The sequence below is a fragment of the Oncorhynchus nerka genome, linkage group LG14, assembly GCF_034236695.1.
Source record: "Oncorhynchus nerka isolate Pitt River linkage group LG14, Oner_Uvic_2.0, whole genome shotgun sequence".
Taxonomy (NCBI): Eukaryota; Metazoa; Chordata; class Actinopteri; order Salmoniformes; family Salmonidae; genus Oncorhynchus; species Oncorhynchus nerka.
The window spans coordinates 85222392-85243846 of record NC_088409.1 but is presented as its reverse complement, the minus strand read 5'-3'; the positions used below and the strand labels follow the sequence as shown (position 1 = coordinate 85243846).

The following is a 21455-nucleotide window of genomic DNA, read 5'->3' as shown; positions in this document are numbered from 1 at the left end:
GTGACAAGCAGTTGTGACATAATGTTACATAATGTTGCTGCTACCGTCTTTTTTATTTTTTTTATTTTTTTATTTCACCTTTATTTAACCAGGTAGGCTAGTTGAGAACAGGTTCTCATTTGCAACTGCGACCTGGCCAAGATAAAGCATAGCAGTGTGAACAGACAACACAGAGTTGCACATGGAGTAAACAATTAACAAGTCAATAACACAGTAGAGAAAAAAGGGGAGTCTATATACAATGTGTGCAAAAGGCATGAGGAGGTAGGCGAATAATTACAATATTGCAGATTAACACTGGAGTGATAAATGATCAGATGATCATGTACTGGTAGAGATATTGGTGTGCAAAAGAGCAGAAAAGTAAATAAATAAAAACTGTGGGGATGAGGTAGGTGAAAATGGGTGGGCTATTTACCAATAGATTATGTACAGCTGCAGCGATCGGTTAGCTGCTCAGATAGCTGATGTTTGAAGTTGGTGAGGGAGATAAAAGTCTCCAACTTCAGCGATTTTTGCAATTCGTTCCAGTCACAGGCAGCAGAGTACTGGAACGAAAGGCGGCCGAATGAGGTGTTGGCTTTAGGGATGATCAATGAGATACACCTGCTGGAGCGCGTGCTACGGATGGGTGTTGCCATCGTGACCAGTGAGCTGAGATAAGGCGGAGCTTTGCCTAGCATGGCCTTGTAGATGACCTGGAGCCAGTGGATCTGGTGACGAATATGTAGCGAGGGATAAACTGCATCCAGTTTGCTGAGAAGAGTGTTGGAAGCAATTTTGTAGATGACATCGCCGAAGTCGAGGATCGGTAGGATAGTCAGTTTTACTAGGGTAAGCTTGGCAGCGTGAGTGAAGGAGGCTTTGTTGCGGAATAGAAAGCCGACTCTTGATTTGATTTTCGATTGGAGATGTTTGATATGGGTCTGGAAGGAGAGTTTGCAGTCTAGCCAGACACCTAGGTACTTATAGGTGTCCACATATTCAAGGTCGGAACCATCCAGTGTGGTGATGCTAGTCGGGCAAGTGGGTGCAGGCAGCGATCAGTTGAAAAGCATGCATTTGGTTTTACTAGCGTTTAAGAGCAGTTGGAGGCCACGGAAGGAGTGTTGTATGGCATTGAAGCTCGATTGGAGGTTAGATAGCACAGTGTCCAATGACGGGCCGAAAGTGTATAGAATGGTGTCGTCTGCGTAGAGGTGGATCAGGGAATCGCCCGCAGCAAGAGCAACATCATTGATATACACAGAGAAAAGAGTCGGCCCGAGAATTGAACCCTGTGGCACCCCCATAGAGACTGCCAGAGGACCGGACAACATGCCCTCCGATTTGACACACTGAACTCTGTCTGCAAAGTAATTGGTGAACCAGGCAAGGCAGTCATCCGAAAAACCGAGGCTACTGAGTCTGGTGACCGTGTTCCCTAGCCTCAGTGCAGTGGGCAGCTGGGAGGAGGTGCTCTTGTTCTCCATGGACTTCACAGTGTCCCAGAACTTTTTGGAGTTGGAGCTACAGGATGCAAACTTCTGCCTGAAGAAGCTGGCCTTAGCTTTCCTGACTGACTGTGTGTATTGGTTCCTGACTTCCCTGAACATTTGCATATCGCGGGGACTGTTCGATGCTATTGCAGTCCGCCACAGGATGTTTTTGTGCTGGTCGAGGGCAGTCAGGTCTGGAGTGAACCAAGGGCTGTATCTGTTCTTAGTTCTGCATTTTTTGAACGGAGCATGCTTATCTAATATGGTGAGGAAGTTACTCTTAAAGAATGACCAGGCATCTTCAACTGACGGGATGAGGTCAATGTCCTTCCAGGATACCCGGGCCAGGTCGATTAGAAAGGCCTACTCACAGAAGTGTTTTAGGGAGCGTTTGACAGTGATGAGGGGTGGTCGTTTGACTGCGGCACCGTAGCGGATACAGGCAATGAGGCAGTGGTCGCTGAGATCCTGGTTGAAGACAGCGGAGGTGTATTTGGAGGGCCAGTTGGTCAGGATGACGTCTATGAGGGTGCCCTTGCTTATAGAGTTAGGGTTGTACCTGGTGGGTTCCTTGATGATTTGTGTGAGACTGAAGGTGTCTGGCTATGACTGAATATAACTTCTGGACATGAGAACAGTGATTACTCACCGCGGATTGGAAGAAACCTTTTCCTTTAACGAGTCCAGCGAGAATTATGTCCTGCTTTCACTGGAACAGGCCCAGATCCACATCTACTGCGTGAAGAAAAGACAGGAAAAGGGGCCGCAGATCGGGCAGCCTTCTGAGAATCCCTCTCCCTCCCTCTAAACTCCCATTGCCATCCATTCTTCTTACTAACATGCAATCATTGGAAAATAAAATTGATGACCTACAATTAAGATTATCCTACCAACGGGACATCAAAAACTGTAACATCTTATGTTTCACCAAGATGTGACTGAACAACTGTAACGGCTTTCTTATGGAGAAGAGAGTCGGACCAAAATGCAGCGTGATGATGATTCATGATATTTTAATGAAGGAAAAAACTATACATGAAGAAACTACAAAAATAATTAAATGTGAAAACCGAAACAGCCCTATCTGGTGCAAACACAAAGACAGGAACAATCACCCACAAAACACTCAAAGAATATGGCTGCCTAAATATGGTTCCCAATCAGAGACAACGCTAAACACCTGCCTCTGATTGAGAACCACTCCAGACAGCCATAGACTTTGCTAGATACCCCCACTAAGCCACACACCCAATACCTAACAAAACCCCAAGACAAAACACACCACAATAAACCCATGTCACACCCCGGCCTGACTAAATAAATAAAGACAAACACAATATACTTCGACCAGGGCGTGACAGAACCCCCCCCTAAGGTGCGGACTCCCGGACGCACATCAAAACAATAGGGAGGGCCCGGGTGGGCGTCTGTCCATGGTGTCGGCTCCGGCGCGGGACGTGGAATCCACTCAATCAATGTCTTAGTCCCTCCTCCTCGCGTCCTGGGATAGTCCACCCTCGCCGCCGACCATGGCCTAGTAGTCCTCACCCAGAACCCCATTGGACTGAGGGGCAGCTCGAGACTGAGGGGCAGCTCGGGACTGAAGCAGCTCGGGACTGAGGGGAAGCTCGGGACTGAGGGGAAGCTCGGGACTGAGGGGAAGCTCGGGACTGAGGGGAAGCTCAGCACCGAGGGGAAGCTCAGCACTGAGAGGAAGCTCAGCACTGAGAGGAAGCTCAGCACTGAGAGGAAGCTCAGGCAGGTAGTTGGATCTGGCAGATCCTGGCTGGCTGGCGGTTCTGGCAGATCCTGGCTAACTGGCGGATCTGGAAGAGTCTGGCTGACTGGCGGATCTGGAAGAGTCTGGATGACTGGCGGATCTGGAAGAGTCTGGCTGACTGGCGGATCTGGAAGAGTCTGGCTGACTGGCGGATCCTGGCTGACTGACGGATCTGGCTGCTCCATGCTGACTGGCGGCTCTGGCTGCTCCACGCTGACTGGCGGCTCTGGCTGCTCCATGTAGGCTGACAGCTCTGGCGGCTTCTTACAGACTGGCAGCTCTGGCTGCTTCATGCAGACTGGCAGCTCTGGCTGCTTCATGCAGACTGGCAGCTCTGGCTGCTCCATGCAGGCTGACAGCTCTGGCTGCTCCATGCAGGCTGGCAGCTCTGGCTGCGCTGAACAGGCAGGAGACTCCAGCAGCGCTATAGAGGAGGAAGGCTCTGGCAGCGCTGAACAGGCGGGAGACTCCAGCAGCGCTGTAGAGGAGGAAGGCTCTGGCTGCGCTGAACAGGCGGGAGACTCCGGCAGCGCTGGAGATGAGGAAGGCTCTGGCAGCGCTAGATAGGCGGGAAACTCCGGCAGCGCTCTAGAGGAGGAAGGATCTGGCTGCGCTGAACATGTGGAAGACTCCGGCAGCGCTGGAGAGGCGAGGCGCACTGTAGGCCTGATGCGTGGTGCTGGCACTGGTGGGACTGGGCCGAGAACACGCACAGGAAGCCTGGTGCGGGGAGCTGCCACCGGAGGGCTGGTGCGTGAAGGTGGTACTGGATAGACCGGACCGTGCAGGCGCACTGGAGCTCTTGAGCACCGAGCCTGCCCAACCTTACCTGGCTCGATGCCCACTCTAGCCCGGCCGATACGAGGAGCTGGAATGTACCGCACCGGGCTATGCACCCGCATTGGGGACACCGTGCGCTCCAAAGCATAACACGGTGCCTGCCCGGTCTCACTAGCCCCCCGGTAAGCACAGGGAGTTTGCGCAGGTCTTCTACCTGGCGTAGCCCTACTCCCTGTGAGCCTCCCCCCAATACATTTTTGGGGCTGACTCTTGGGCTTCCGTCCGCGCCGCCGTGCTTGCTTCGCCAACTCCATTATCCGATAAACTTCTGCGCACTGCTCCATCGAATCCCAGGCGGGCTCCGGCACTCTCCCTGGGTCGACCGCCCACCTGTCTGTCTCCTCCCAAGAAGTATAGTCCATACTCTTGTAGTCCAAACCGTACTCCTCTTTGGGCTGCTCCTGTTGCCTCTTCTCCTGTTGCACCTTGCGGCGGCTACACTCCCCTGGTTTAGCCCAGGGTCCTCTCCCGTCGAGGATTTCCTCCCATGTCCAGAATTCCTTATTACGTATCTCCTGCTGCCGCTGTTGTTTCACCTGCTGCTCCTGCCTGTTGACACGCCGCTTGGTCCAGTTGTGGTGGGTGATTCTGTAACGGCTTTCTTGTGGAGAAGGAGAGTCGGACCAAAATGCAGCGTGATGATGATTCATGATATTTTAATGAAGGAAAAAACTATACATGAAGAAACTACAAAAATAATTAAATGTGAAAACCGAAACAGCCCTATCTGGTGCAACACCCCGTCCTGACTAAATAAATAAAGACAAACACAATATACTTCGACCAGGGCGTGACAACAACGATACGGATAATATAGAGCTAGCATCATTTTCCATGCACCGGCAGAACAGAGAAGCTACTTCTGGTAAGACAAGGGGTGGGGTGTGTGTCTATTTGTGAATAACAGCTGGTGCGCGATGTCTAATATTAAAGAAGTCTCAAGGTATTGCTCACCTGAGGTAGATCACATTATGATAAGCTGTAGACCACACTATCTATCTAGAGTTCTCATCTATATTATTCGTAGCCATCTATTTACCACCACAGAACGAAGCTGGCACTAAGACCACTCTCAACTAACTCTATAAGGCAATAAGCAAAGAAGAAATTGAAGTGGTGCTCCTATTGGCCAGGGACTTTAATACAGGCAAATTTAATCAGTTTTACCAAATTTTTACCAGCATGTCACATGTGCAACCAGAGAAAAAAAAATCTAGACCACCTTTACTCCACACACAGAGATGCATACAAAGCTCTCCCCCGTCCTCCATTTGGCAAATCTGACCATAATTTTATCCTCTAGTGACTCGCTCAATACGGAAGTGGTCAGATGATGTGGATGCTACACTACAGAACTGTTTTGCTAGCACAGACTGGAATATGTTCCGGGATTAATCCAATGGCATTGAGGAGAACACCACCTCAGTCATCAGCTTCATCAGTAAGTGCATCGACGATGTCGTCCCCACTGTGACTGTACGTACATATCCCAACCAGAAGTCATTGAATCCTGCTACACCAGCTCTAACGCTCGTCGGATGTGGCAGGGCCTGAATACTATTACGGATTACAAAGGGAAACACAGACGCGAGCTGCCCAGTGACGCGAGCCTACCAGACGAGCTACATTTATTTTATGCTCGCTTCAAGGCAAGCAACACTGAAGCATGCACGAGAGCACCAGCTAATCTGGATGACTGTGTGATAGCGCTCTCAGTTGCCGATGTGAACAAAACCTTTAACCTCTTAAGTCGACCCTCTACTTTTTTGAACATTCTGTTAAAAATCGCGCAACATTTCAGCGCCCTGCTACTCATGCCAGGAATATAGTATATGCATTTGCTTAGTCTGTGTGGATAGAAAACACTCAGACGTTTATAAAACTGGTTAAATCACTGCTGTGGCTTTACCAGAACGGCATTTACATCGAAAAGCACAGGAAAAACTGATCACTGAAAATGGGAAAATATATCCATGCGCTACTTGAACCCATTGATAAAGGTGAACCACAATTAATTGACTGAGGTTGCAGTATCTACAGCTTCCACACGGTGTCTAGAGTCTTGTCATTTCCCTTCGAGTTTTTTCTTGGTCAAACACATGCAGGGCACCGTATCTCCTTAGGTCTAGGACCGGATATTTTCGTTGAGTTTCTAGCCGGACATTTTTCCAGACGGACAGCTAATGATCTTTACATCGCCTCCTGATGAATTTTATCGCTTATTAACGTTTACTAATACCTAAAGTTGCATTACAAACGTATTTCGAAGTGTTTTGTGAAAGTTTATCGTCGACTTTTTGAATTTTAAAAAATGACGTTACGTTTTGAAACAATGTTTTTTTCGTTTATCACACAGTCTACATATAACGATATCTAGGCTTTATATGGACCGATTTAATCGAAATAAAGACCCAAATAGTGTTTATGGGACATCTAGGAGTGCCAACAAAGAAGATGGTGAAAGGTAATGAATGTTTGTGTTTTCTATGTTTTCTTATTGTGCGGTTTGTGTTACGCCGAAATGCTAATTATTTTGTTTACGTCCCCTGTGGGTCTTTTGGGGTGTTACATGCTATCAGGTAATAGCTTCTCATGCTTTCGCCGAAAAGCATTTTAAAAATCTGACTTGTTGCCTGGATTCACAACGAGTGTAGCTTTAATTCGATACCCTGCATGTGTATTTTAATGAACTTTTGAGTTTTAACTAATACTATTAGCATTTAGCGTAGCGCATTTGCATTTCCAGAGCTCTAGTTGGGACGCAAGCGTCCCGAGTAGAAGCAACAGGTTAAACAGGTCAACATTCACAAAGCAGCTGGGCCTGACAGATTACAAGGATGTGTACTTAATTAAAGCATGCGAGGATCAACTGTCAAATGTCTTCAATGACATTTTCAACCTCTCCCTGACCGTGTCTGTAAAACCAACATGTTTCATGCAGACCACCATAGTCCCTGTGCCCAAGGAAGTGAAGGTAAGTAACCTGCCTAAATGATTACCACCCTGTTGCACTCACGTCGGTGGCCATGAAGTGCTTTGAAAGGCTGGTCATGGCACACATCAACAGTATACTCCAGGAAACCCTAGACCCACTACAATTCGCATACCGCCCCAACAGATCCACGCAATCTCAGTCGCACTCCACATTGTCCTTTCTCACCTGGACAAAAGGGACACCTATGTGAGAATAATGTTCATTGACTACAGCTCAGTGTTCAACACCATAGTGCCCACGAAGCTTATCACTAAGCTAAGGACTCTGGGACTAAACACCTCCCTGTGCAACTGGATCCTGGACTCCTGACGGGGCTCCCCCAGATGGTAAGAGTAGGCAACAACACATCTGCCACGCTGATCCTTAACACTGGGGCCCCTCAGGGGTGTGATCTTAGTCCCCTCCTGTATTCCCTGTTCACCCATGACTGCTTGGCCAAACACGACTCCAACACCATCATTAAGTTTGCTGCTGACACAAAGTGGTAGGCCTGATCACCAACAATGATGAGACAGCCTATAGAGAGGAGGTCAGAGAACTGGCAGAAAAGGCGGGCCGAACAGGCCCCCGTTAACATCGCCGGGGCTGCAGTGGAGCGGGTCGACAGTTTCAAGTTCCTTGACGTCCACATCACCAATGAACTATCATGGTCCAAACATACCAAGACAGTCGTAATGAGGGTACAAAAAAAACTTTTCCCCCTCAGGAGAATATTGGCATGGGTCCCCAGATCCTCAAAAAGGCGATACAGAGGGTAGTACAAATGGCCCACTACATCACTGGGGCCAAGCTTGCTGTCATCCAGGACCTATACAATAGGGGGTGTCAGAGGACATCCCATAAAATTGTCAGAGACTCCAGTCACCCAAGTTATAAACTGTTTTCTCTGCTACCGTGCGGCAACTGTTACCGGACGCCAAGTCTAGGTCCAAAAGGCTCCTCAACAGCTTCTACCCCCAAGCCATAAGACTGCTGGACAATTACTAAAATTGCCACCGGAGAATTTACATTGACCCCCTCCCTTTTTGTACACTGCTGCTACTCTCTGTTTATTATCTATGTATAGTCACTTCACCCCCACCTACATAAATTACCTCAACTAATCTGTACCCCCGAACACTGACTCGGTACACGTGCCCCTGTATATAGCCTCGTTATTGTTATTCTTATTGTTACTTTTTATTATTATTTTTAATTTTAGTCTACTTGGTAAATACGTTCTTAACTTTTCTTGAACTGCACTGTTGGTTAAGGGCTTGTAAGTAAGTATTTCACGGTCAAGTCTACACTTGTATTCGGCGCATGTGACAAATAAAGTTTGATTTGATGTGTGTGTAGCATGAATGTATAACATCTTTATTTACCCCTTCAACATTAAATACAAGCATGTGTGTGGTGTGTGTGCCTGTGTGCCTGTGTGCGTGTGTGTGTGTGCATGTGTGTGGTGTGTGTGCCTGTGCGCGCGTGTGTGTGCGTGTGTGCATGTGTGTGTGTGTGCAGACATTGGTGGTGTAGCACAGGGTATTCAGGCTGGCCCTGGGTACCTGTGCTGTGTGGGGTAAACTCATACCCACTCAACAGCCCTGCTGGAGGGCGGTACAAATACTTCATGTTTGTGTGCGTGTCAACATCACCTGAAGTGATTCCAGTCCCACCAGTACAAGGGTTTATAAAAGCACACAGGTGTAGCACTGCAAAAAGTGTCAGAACACCAAGTACAGGACACACCAGAGACCAGGCTGAGAGAGACAGCGACAGAGGGCAACCAATGTGCAACACAATTTTGGATTTCCACAGTTTACACACTGACAGGTAAGCTCAGCTTGAGTGAGGACATCATCTTAGTTGGACCATTATCATCCAGTGAGGGAAAACTTTGCTTTGTATTCTCCCATTATAATAACATTCCATTATGTTGATATGTACCCCCTTTGAGGCTAAGGTGAGCTTGCCGTTTGGCTACTCTCCCTTAACAAAAGCTGCATATATTTTTTTATTGACATTCCGCTAATGTTGTTGTTTACAAAAACCCTATGAGTGAAGAGTGGCATGTCTGCCAGTAAACATATTGTATGTTATATGACTGATCTGACTCCATTACAAACTTTGTATACAGGTGGGTGTGTAGTGGGGTTAGTTTGTGGTCTTGTATAGTGTTGAGGATTTTAAAATGGTCTTGAGAGGGCAATTTTTTTATTGTTATATGAGAAATGTACAGTCGGGACGGTCTCTCTCCAAAAGGGGAAAAGAAGTAGCTGACTTTCTGAACTCTCACCGTAGAAGTAAATCATACAACATGTGCCTACATTTATCAGTGTAAATATTGAGTGAATTATTTAATTGGCTGAAAGATCCAAATGTGAATAACATTGCATTTAATCACAAACGGATGATTACAAGGGTGGAAATGGCTCCCCTTGGCATTGATTGCACAACCTTTAAATAAATGATTATAACGTTTTCCTGGGCAAATCATTACTTGTTGAAGAGTTATTAGCGACAATGACAACTGAACCACACTGTACTAATAAAATGATCGCTCTATTTCAAAAGTATATTATTGAAAAGCATCAGCCAAGCATTGTATCAAAGTACATCTCAAATGATCTTGGCATTCATTATATCACCTTACAGTAACAATTGGGGGGGGTCATGATTACGTGTGAAAGGCTTTGTGAGATCCAAAGCTTCTCAACAAAGAACCGTGTGTGACTATCGGATTTCAGTTGATGAAATAAAGGACATTTCATAGCTTTGAGCGTAGGAACAAAGCTTACTGCACTGGTCATTTAGTACTTAACAGTCGCACCACCATCCAACTATTTGGCATAGCTTGGCAGCAACACAGGCCACATTTATTCAGGGAACATTTTCTTGCCAGGGACCATCCATCAAAGAGTTTACCTTACCAGTGGTTACTATGACAGTTTTATATAATTAACATTTTAGTCATTTAGCAGATGCTCTTATCCAGAGTGAGTTACAGGAGCAAGTACAATATAGGGGCACATCAACAGATTTTTCACATGGTCAGCTCAGGGATTCGACCCAGCAATCTTTTGGTTTCTGGCTCAACACTCTTAACTGCTAGGCTACCTGCCGCCCTATATGCAGCTACAGGTTGCCTTGCAAAAGTATTCATCCCCCTTGGCATTTTTCCTATTTGTTGCGTTACAACCTGTAATTTAAATAGATTTTTATTTGGATTTCATGTAATGGACACACACAAAATAGTCGAAATTGGTGAAGTGAAATAAAAAATAATAGCTTGTTTAAAACAATTTAAAAAAATAGAAAACAAAAAAGTGGTGCGTGCATATGTATTCACCCATTTTGCTATGAAGCCCCTAAATAAGATCTGGGGCAACCAATTACCTTCAGAAGTCACAAAATTAGTTAAATAAAGCGCACCTGTGTGCAATCTACAACCAGTCATGTCATGTCACATGATCTCAGTATACATACACCTGTTCTGAAAGGCCCCAGAGTCTGGAACACCACTAAGCAAGGGGCACCACCAAGCAAGCGGCACCATGAAGACCAAGAAGCTCTCCAAACAGGTCAGGGATAAAGTTGTAGAGAAGTACAGATCAGGGTTGGGTTATAAAAAAATATCTGAAACTTTGAACATCTCACTGAGCACCATTAAATCCATTTTTTTTAAATCGAATGAATATGGCACCAAAAACAAACCTGCCAAGAGAGGGCCGCCCACCAAAAATCAAGGACCAGGCAAGGAGGGCATTAATCAGAGAGGCAACAAAAAGACCAAAGATAACCCTGAAGGAGTTTCAAACTCCAAAGCGGAGATTGGAGTATCTGTCCATAGGACCACTTTAAGCTGTACACTCCATAGAGCTGGGCTTTACAGAAGAGTGGCCAGAAAAAAAGCAATTTCTTAAAGAAAAGAATAAGCAAACACGTTTGGTGTTCGCCAAAGGGCATGTGGGAAACGTATTCTGGTCAGATGAGACCAACATTGAGCTTTTTGGCCATCAAGGAAAACGCTATGTCTGGTGCAAACTCAACACCTCGCATCACCCCGAGAACACCATCCCTACAGTGAAGCATGGTGGTGGCAGCATCATGCTCTGGGGATGTTTTTCATTGGCAGGGACTGGGAAACTGGTCAGATTTGAAGGAATGATGGGTGATGCTAAATACAGGGAAATTATTGAGGGAAACCTGTTTCATTCTTCCAGAGATTTGAGACTGGGACGGAGGTTCACCTTCCAGCAGGACAATGACCCTAAGCATACTGCTAAAGCAACACTCGAGTGGTTTAAGGGGAAACATTTAAATGTCTTGTAATGGCCCATTCAAAGCCCAGACCTCAATCCAATTGAGAATCTGTGGTATAACTTAAAGAGTGTTGTTCACCAGCGGAACCCGTCCAACTTGAAGGAGCTGGAGCAGTTCTGTCTTGAAGAATGGGCAAAAATCCCAGTGGCTAGATGTGCCAAGCTTATAGAGACATACCCCAAGAGACTTGCAGCTGTAATTGCTGCAAAAGATGGCTCTACAAAGTATTGACTTTGGGGAGGTGAATAGTTATGCACGCTCAAGTTTTCAGTTTGTTTCACAATAAAAAATATTTTGCATTTTCAAAGTGGTAGGCATGTTGTGTAAATAAAATGATTTACAAATGACAACCCCACAACAAATCAATTTTAATTCCAGGTTGTAAGGCAACAAAATAGGCAAAATGCCAAGTGGGGTGAATACTTTTGCAAGCCACTATATGTGGTTGTAGTAGGCTAGATGAGGATGCTTTTAGGTAGGTTATGGTTATCTGACTGATTTGGGCTAGTGGAGTGATATATTTCAACAATAACTTTATTTTTGGAATGATTTTAGGCCTTAACTAACCTGTTTGTTCCCAGATTGTTCCCTGACATGCATGCCACTATGCAAATCAAATGCCATTAGTAACCCTAACATGATCCATATTTATCTTTTATATTTTAAATTATGTCAAAAAATATATGTTTTATTCTTAGTCACAGCTCTGCCTATATGTACCTCTATTCCACAGCCCAAATAACTGCACTATGCAGTATATACAAGAGTATGTGGACACCCCTGCAAATTGGATTCGGCTATTTCAGCCACACCCTTTGCTGACAGGTGTATCAAATCGAGCACACAGCCATGTAATTTCCATAGACTAACAATGGCAGTAGAATGATCTTACTGAAGAGCACAGTGACTTTCAACATGGGACCGTCATAGGATGCCACCTTTCCAACAAGTCAGTTAATTCAATTTCTGCCCCGCTAGAGCTGCCTCGGTCAACTGTAATTGCTGTTATTGTGAAGTGGAAACATCTAGGATTAACAGCGGCCCAGCTGCAAAGTGATAGGCCACACAAGCTCACAGAACAGGACCACCGAGTGATGAAGCACATAGTGTGTAAAAAATAATTAGTCCTCGTTTGCAACACTCACTACCGAGATCCAAACTGCCTCTGGAAGCAACATCAGCTGTTTGTCCGGAGCTTCATAAAATGGGTTTCCATGGCCAGGCAGCCGTACACAAGCCCAAGATCAGTGGTGTAAAACTCGCCGCCATTGGACTCTGGAGCAGTGGAATTACGTTCTCTGGAGTGATGAATCACGTTTCACAATCTGGCAGTCCGACGTTCGAAACTGGATTTGGCGGATGCCAGGAGAATGCTACCTGCCTCAATGCATAATGCCATCTGTAAAGTTTTGTTATGGAGGAATAATGGTCTGGGGCTATTTTTCATGGTTCGGGCTAGGCCCCTTAATTCCAGTGAAGGGAAATCTTAATGCTACAGCATATAATGACATTCTAGATGATTCTGTGCTTCTAACTTTGTTGTAACAGTTTGGGGAAGGCCCTTCCTGTTTCAGCATGACAATGGCCCCGACCACAAAGCAAGGTCCATACAGAAATGGTTTGTCGAGATCGGTTTTGGAAGAACTTGGCTGGCCTGCACAGAGCCCTGACCTGAACCCCAATGAACACCTTTGGGATGAATTGGAACGCCGACTGCGAGCCAGGCCTAATCACCCAACATCTGTGCCCGACCTCACTAATGCTCTTGTGGCTGAATGGAAGTAAGTCCCTGCAGCAATGTTAAAACATCTAGTGGAAAGCCTTCCCAGAAGAGTGGATGCTGTTATAGCAGCAAAGGGTGGACCAACTCCCTATTAATGCCCATGATTTGGAATGAGATGTTCAACGAGCAGGTGTCCACATACTTTTGGTCATGTAGTGTACAGTATATACCTCAGCCCACTTACCCACCCACTTAAACCCTAATATTTATACAATCAAGTACCCATACACCCATATCCTGATGCTAAATGCACTATTTGTTACTCCGCCTATATTCTCTAAGACACCAACAGTAACCTATATCCACCTATTCGCTGCACATTCCAACCCTGTTATTTGCATATCTTAGTCCTGTGACCTTTAACCGGTCTACTGCTACATGCAAGCCATAATTGTTAGAAAAATTGCTGTTCTTCTGCATTTCAGCCCCAATATTTATACAAACCAGGTCTTCACCTATACTTCAGCTCCAATTTACATACCAAAGTCTGCACCTGTTCTTGAACTCAATTAGCCAACTAAGCCAGGTCTACATGTGCCAAAGCCTAAATATCCATAAACTGTAAAACAGGTCTACCCCTGCACCTCAACTCCAGTAAACCAGGTCTAGCATTGTATTCAGCAAAACGCACACAAACCAGGTCTAGCATTGTGCAAGAGACACTAAACTAAACAAACCTATTGATATTAAATATTTGTTAAGATATTACACCAATTCCCCCTAAAATAACAAAATAGTATTTTTACAGTCAAAATCACTGATTTAAACATAGTAAAAGGCTAATGGATAATGGTAAAATCATCTGGGTCTTAACTATGGCATGTGCCCAGGATTACAAAATGTAAGTGCATATTAAAATGTGCAAGTGATGCACAGCAACTGCTAGTAAGTAGAGAAGCGTGGTTGGGGCAGGTATGTGAAGTCATTCCATTGATCATAGACTGACTGAGGTGTTTGTGCTGGTGAGTTGTTTCATATAATGATATTTTGATGAAAATGAAGGTCAGTTTAACCCAATTAGTTAAAGTATGAACTATTTGACAAACATATTCTTATTATCTCTAACAGAAGACAGGACCTAGAAAATGATGTTTGGCATCAGGAAGAGCATCCAGGACCACCTGGTGGAGCGAAGAATCCGCCGAACCCGGCTGGTGACCAAATATGGCCAATGCAACATTGAATTTGGTAACGTGAAATGCGGCAACCAGTTTGCCTTCCTCGTGGACTTCTGGACGACCTTCGTAGAGTTCCGCTGGCGCTTTGTCCTCTTCTTCTTCACCGTCTCGTTCACCCTGAGCTGGTTCATCTTCGGACTACTGTGGTTCTGGATCGCCTGGAGCAACGGGGACCTGACCTGGCAGAACCCCTCAAAAGGCCACAAGTACTGTGTGGAAAATGTTTCCGATCTCATTACAGCATTCCTCTTCTCCATGGAGACCCAGACCAGTATCGGGTATGGTGTACGGGTCATCACCCCTCACTGTTCTGGTGCCTTAACCCTCATCATTACCCAGTTTCTCATAGGTTCCATCATCAACTGTTTCCTGTGTGGAATCATCCTGGCCAAGATCTCCATCCCTAAGAAAAGGGCCAAGACCATCACATTCAGTCAGACAGCTGTCATCTGTCCTAAGAAGGACTTCCTTTGCCTCATGATAAGAGTGGCCAACTTACGCAAGACCCTGATGATCGGGAGCCAGATTTATGGCAAGTTGTTGAGGACAACCATCAAACCCAATGGGGAGACAATCATCATGGATCAGGTGAACATTGAGTTCATGGTGGACGCTGGGAAGGACAACCTCTTCTTTGTGTGCCCTCTCACACTCTACCATGTGATTGACAATACTAGCCCTTTTTTTGAGATGGCAGTAGACACACTCCATAAGCAGGAGTTTGAGCTGGTGGTCTTTCTGGACGGCACAGCCGAGACCACCAGCTCAGCCTGCCAGGTCAGGACCTCCTTCATCCCTCAGGAGATCATGTGGGGTTACAGCTTCCTGCCAATCATCTCCCGCAGTAAAGAGGGCAAGTACAGAGTGAACTTCTCCAACTTCTCCAAAGTGGTGCCCATGGCCACTGCACATTGTTCCTACTGCTTCCACAACATGAAGGGACACCACCTCCACTCCATTAACGGAATCGACAACTGGGAATTTGAAGCAAATGATAACTTAGAACAACCTAATATGACCAAGTTGTGAGCTTATGTGGCCTGAGGAATAGAAGACAGTTATAGGTTGTACACGCTTAGAAAAATGGATGCTAAATGGTTCTTCGGCTGTGCCCATAGAATAGCTATTTTTAGTTTAACATTGCAAAAATTACAAATCTGATTACAAATCTTTGTCTCATCTCGCACCAGCGACTCCTGTGGTGGGCCAGGCACAGTGCATGCCAACCAAGGTTGCACGGTGTTTCCTCCAACACATTGGTGTGGCTGGCTTCCGGGTTGGATGTGCACTGTGTTAAGAAGCAGTGCGGCTTGGTTGGGTTGTGTTTCGGAGGACGCATGGCTTTCAACCTTCGTCTCTGCTGAGCCCGTACGGGAGTTGTAGCGATAAGACAAGATAGTAATTACTAACAATTGGACACCATGAAATTGGGGAGAAAAAGGGGGTAAAATTTACAAATAAAAATCATATTATCCTATTTTAAGAATGATTTACTTATCAAGTGCTAACTGTGTTAGACTATTTAGCTTGTTTTAGGAATATATGTCTTGAGTTGTCTTACCACAAGTTAAATGAGACACATTCTTGAGGGAACAGCTTTTTGAAGCTGGAATCTACTGATGACAATAATTTGAAGATATCACACTTGAAGAGACTATAAAATTCATATTTGTATTAAAAACATTTACAATCCAGATATGACTCAAACTGCTTTTTTCAATATGCCACAGCAGACACTTTTATGCAAAGCAACTTACAGTACATTATGTGAATTCCCCCAGTGAGAAACGAAGCCCCAAACCTGCCATCTGAGCTAGTGCTAGATAACATTAGAACACCTATTCATTATAACTGTGACGTGCAAGGACATCCCCAAGATAATGCTTCATTGGAGCACACATGCTGCTTTTGTAAGTGAGTGAGTATTAGGACATAAAATCTATAAGCCTTTCCTTATATACCAACTTTGGGGCATGGGCAAGGTTAGGTACAGCAACTTCATATGCTAACTAATCCCTCCTCAGACCCAAGGTGTCATAGGCTGATAATCAAAGAAATAGTAGGACGAGTTTGCTAAATTCTGGAACATTGTCATTCACGTTGGTAACGATCAAAGACTTTTGACTTGTATATTTATTCCCATTTAGAACAAGCCACTTCACTGACACAACATGTCATAATTTGTCAATACCACAGAACTCTATCTTTTGCCTGATCATATTGTACATTTCTCCCCTCAGAGTGGGGTCCCAATTCTCTTTCATGTGTAAAAATGGGATGCTGTGAGCCATTCACCGTTTGACTGCATTCAAACAGCTGATTATGCTTCACCAGTGATTTGCTAACATTTTTTTAATCTTAGATTTTGGAAGTCCATTGCTTAAAAATAACGTGCTTTGATTCAAATCACATGCACATGTGGCTTACCATAGGACACAAATACTTAATTTGTGTGGGAAGGTGAAGTAAATGATGTTGCTTGAGTGTTACATTATCAATAAAAATCTGCTTGAAATTTTTCAAATGCTGCTTGATTAATAACTTGAATCTTGAAATGGTTTGAAGCGAAATCACTAGAGCAAAAAGTATCTGGGTAAACTCTATCAACTCAAGCATGGTTAAGTGATAATGCCAGAGAATTGTTTGGAGGATATATTGGCACGGGTGTTGTTACATTGGTAAACCGTGCCAATATATCCTCCAAACACCGGCTTCGAGGGCACTATCACTTTCATACAAAGCCAAGAAAGGTCACTTGATTTAGCAATGGCTAGAAGTTTAATTTCAGCTAGCTTAGATCTATATTTAGGATCTATATTTCCAAATGAATAGTTAAACCGTCAGCAATTTGTTTTAAAGCATGTGATCCAGGTGAGTTGCATATCTCTATTCCATCTGTATACAAAATCAACTTCAAAGTATTGGGCCTAGCAAATAAAAGTGGGAGTGACTTGAAAATGAGAATGTGTTCTCAGGCAACTTACCCGGTAAACGAAGGGTTGAATAAAACATTTAAAAAATAAAAAGGTCATGTCATACAATAATCCATCCTTGCACTTCTGTGGTTGTCATGGCAATAATAATTGAGTCAGAAAACAACTGTTTCAGGCTTCTGAGCAAGGGTATGTCGTAAAACCATTTTTATTTCATGGTGAGAGCCCTCAAATTACCTCTTGAGTCTGCGCGCTACTTTAGAAAGTACTATTTCCTCAAGCTCGACCGGGCTGAGAAGCTGCTAGATGCTGTGGTTCTGTATGAGTGTAGTAGCAACTCTGGAAAAAGGATTTGCAAAATGAACAAACATTGCCAGTGCCTCTTCATGTACTGTCCCGTGGTCTCAGAATGTCTCTCAAACATCTGCTTCATTTGGTCCCTCATCTCAGCCATAAGTTAAGCCTGATATTATTCCACCACAGATATAATGTTGCTGCCAGCCCTCTGAAACATAAAGACAAAAAACAAGCACAAAAAAATGTATGACATGAATGTACTAAACTAGTCCAGCAGCCTCAAACAACATTCACCAATACATTAGCCTTGTTCAATGTGATATCTCGTAGTGTCTCCTGTGCCTCTTGTGGAGCATCCTCAACATCTCCATGCACTGACAAAGCAATAAGTTCGGCCATTTGGGTCTGTTCGGGTCTAATGCAACCAGAAAAAAGGGATGTTTCATAATTGTCACATTCGTAGGACTGTTGATCTCTGTTTGGTAGCTACAAGGCTACAAGGTTTGTAGCGATCGTCTGTGGTGGAAAAAGGTGAGGACCAAAACGCAGCGTGGTAAGTGTTCATGTTTTTTAATAAAGTAATGAACACTGAACAAAACAATAAACGTGAAGTAATCAAACTGAAACAGTCCTGTGTGGCACCAACACTAACACTGAAAATAAACACCCACAACTCAAAAGTGAAACCAGGCTCCCTGACCATACTAAAACAAAGACATAATAAAAGACAACCCACCCAACTCACACCCTGACCATACTAAAACAAAGACATAATAAAAGACAACCCACCCAACTCACGCCCTGACCATACTAAAACAAAGACATAATAAAAGAACTAAGGTTAGAACGTGACAAGGTTAGTGGAAAAGGGACTGCGGCAATGTGCTCTATTGGTGTAGCCCAAACTTCAAAGTCGAGGTCACAAATGAAAAGCAAATAACACACCACCAATTCATTGCACTTCTCAAACAATGCACCAAGTTAAAGGGGCAAAAATAGATAGTGAGCTAGCATGTGTATTCAGCAGGTATTTGATGAGTCCAATGCCAGAAAGCAACCACCAGTAACTATTATTAAAAATGTATTTAATAATAGTTAATTAATTAAAAATTAATTGTGTGTTATCTTGCTCACATTTTATTAAACAAATGGGGAAGAAAGTTAAAATATGCATTGGTGAGGGAATCCCCCTCCTCACATGCGCAGTGGTTTACACTTTCCAGCCATCCAGTTCGAAAAACGAGTCCAGTCATGAAAAAGTTGTCATAGTCTGTAAGTCATAAAGTCTTTGGAATAAAAGATGAATTATTCTTTACCTCACGTTAGTCTCATTGAGAGAAGCATGGTCTGAAGTTAAATTCCCAAGGTGGGGTTATAATCGGAGGAGCAGAAAGGGGTGGTCCCATGATGCCAGCTCAATGTCTGCGCTCATGGGCAGGCTTCTGATTTAGGTCAACTCCAAAGGTAATTGGAGTTTCCTTTATTAAAAAATCACATTACATAATTTCACAAATAGTTTCATCTTTACTCATTAATTTTATACAACAATTAGATGTAAGCCTCATAACTGAGACTCTTGTATAAACAGGGCTATGGTAATGTGGCTTTATTGTCTCTCATGAGTTTCACAAAATTGTACCAAACGGACCAGTTCGTAGCTGGCTACGTCACCAACCTTCTCTACATTCTCCAGAACATGAATATTGTTCGGTTCTCAAGTTCTGTGAGGTGGAAGAAATTCCTTTGTTCTCTCTATGAAAACTCTCTGGCCATGAGGAGAGAATCTCCTCCAGGAATTTATGACCTGCCTAACAGAGCCTGGTTTCGGGAGTATAGAGAGAGGGGGGATGGTGCTCGCTGTACCCAAAGAGTGATTTTAAAGTTAGATACTGGATGTATTCAGTCGGGAACAAAGGGTGTCAACTAGAAGGCATGTTAGCGTTAGCTAACGTTAGCTAAACCATTGCTGCCTCAATGGGTTTCTAGCAGTAGCTAGTTAGCTATTAGGTCACATTAAATTGCACAAGAGGTCACCGAATTGACCAGTCAACAGAAGCTAGCTGACGGGTGACTTTTAACATAGATCAGTGAAGAGGAAGTAGGACTTGGACAATTTGGATGACACGTCGGGTAAGAATTTTATATGCTAAGTTAAAGTTAGGTAGCTAGTTAGGTATCAGTAGCTAGCCTGGGTTGGAAACTAGCTAGCTAAAATGGCAGCAAACATTAGTTAGCTAGCTAGTTTCCAACCCAGGCTAGCTAGCTTCTAAGGTAGCTAACGCAGTTGCTAATGTTAGTGTGTTGCATTCTGGGTGGCTGGCTAAGTAAAGTTAGCTATTTACGTTGCCTAAAATGATTTGTTAATGTAACGTTAATGTACCTTTACAAACTTAGCAAATTGCTTGTCACTTTACACCATTTTCAATTGCATTTAAGGATTTGATAATGGAGGAGGGGACCTATATCTGTATGACTTGTATAGGGCAAAGAAAGTGAATAAAGAGGGAAATTTGGCTGCTCTTTTGAATAATGGCACACAGATTGCATTATTGATGTGAGTCCACTGGCACAACCTAGCTTTGTGTATTCACTATGACATACATCTCGTTGCTTCTTGAAAAATATTACTGATAGATGGCTCATGTGCTTCAGAATGACTGTCTCACTGGCTAACTGAATATAAGGTTTTACACCAATGTTTATGATACAAATATAATTAAACAAAATATGTTTATAACTTCAATTTTGATGTCACAGATTATCAATCCTGGATTCCAGACCCCCATATGTGAATTTGAGAGATGTAACATTTCTCAAACGCCATCTCTTGGATGTTTGGTGTTGTGGGTACTCACTTTGTTGATTTTCAAATTCAGGGTAGTACTTTGAAAATACATCTGTTGTATTGTGTTACAGCTGCATATATCAGTAAAGTCTTGTTGCGCACCCTGACACGGGATGATAGAAGGGATATTTTTCCAGGACCAGAGCACTTTGAGGAGAAGCAGTATCTTGCAAACAATCCATCCTGAGGTAAACCAGACCTTCTGAGTGCACATGCTTTCTAGAAACAGTTTTTTTTCCAATATTTTCATTCGATAATGAAAAAAAACTTTTGAACATTGTTTAAGTACTTGAAATGTGGAGTTGACTCATGTAGCTGGATCCACATTACTGAAGTTAGGGTAATTTGAATTCAAAGACGCACCAAAGTAACCTCCTGGAACCAGCAAGAGTAACCGGAAAGGAGTTTCTCCAAAGAAAATTGTACAACTACACAGCCTTGAGTATATAATATACACAGACACTAAGTTGGAGTCAGTGTGGAAGCATTACTTAGAGAAGAAAATTGTTGGCTAAGAAACGGGATTCCCCATGTCAAAGCAGCTTCGCTGCAGGTTGGTGAGGAACACCATTACGACCGTGGTCTCCATCTTGAGGGCAACTGTTGAGACTGATGAAGATCATAGATACCCTTCAGAAGAAGAGATGATGGTAATGGCTAAGAGACTTGTTGAAAAATACCCTATGCTGCAAGACCAGCCCTCTGGCATTACACATAGATGGATAAGTATGTCCATTTTAATAAAGGAACATTATTTAACCTTAAATTTAAATGGAGGGAAGTGCATACAAGCATATTTCAGGAAAAGCATTATGTAATCATGTCCTTTCATGCCACACATAAAGGACTGTACAAGAGAGTTAAGAATATAAACTCACCAAAGCAGGTGCAGGGCCCAACAGCACAGACGGGTCATGGATTGAAAAGACAGCGGCGGCTCATTGATTTTGAGACCTCAAGTGATCAGGGCAATGACAGCTCAACCAAGGACTATGATGCTAACTCTTGCACCTCAACTCTGCTA

At 44.0% G+C, this 21455-nt stretch overlaps 1 protein-coding gene across 1 annotated transcript; it reads left to right on the top strand.

Moving 5' to 3' along the window:
• The first annotated feature begins 8759 nt into the window (after positions 1–8759).
• LOC115142215 (ATP-sensitive inward rectifier potassium channel 1-like) lies at positions 8760–16069 on the top strand. Its single transcript, XM_029681674.2, has 2 exons — positions 8760–8905; positions 14247–16069. The coding sequence occupies exon 2, from the start codon at positions 14264–14266 to the stop codon at positions 15383–15385; it is 1122 nt and encodes a 373-aa protein (XP_029537534.1). The 5' UTR covers positions 8760–8905; positions 14247–14263; the 3' UTR covers positions 15386–16069.
• The last annotated feature ends 5386 nt before the right edge of the window (positions 16070–21455 follow it).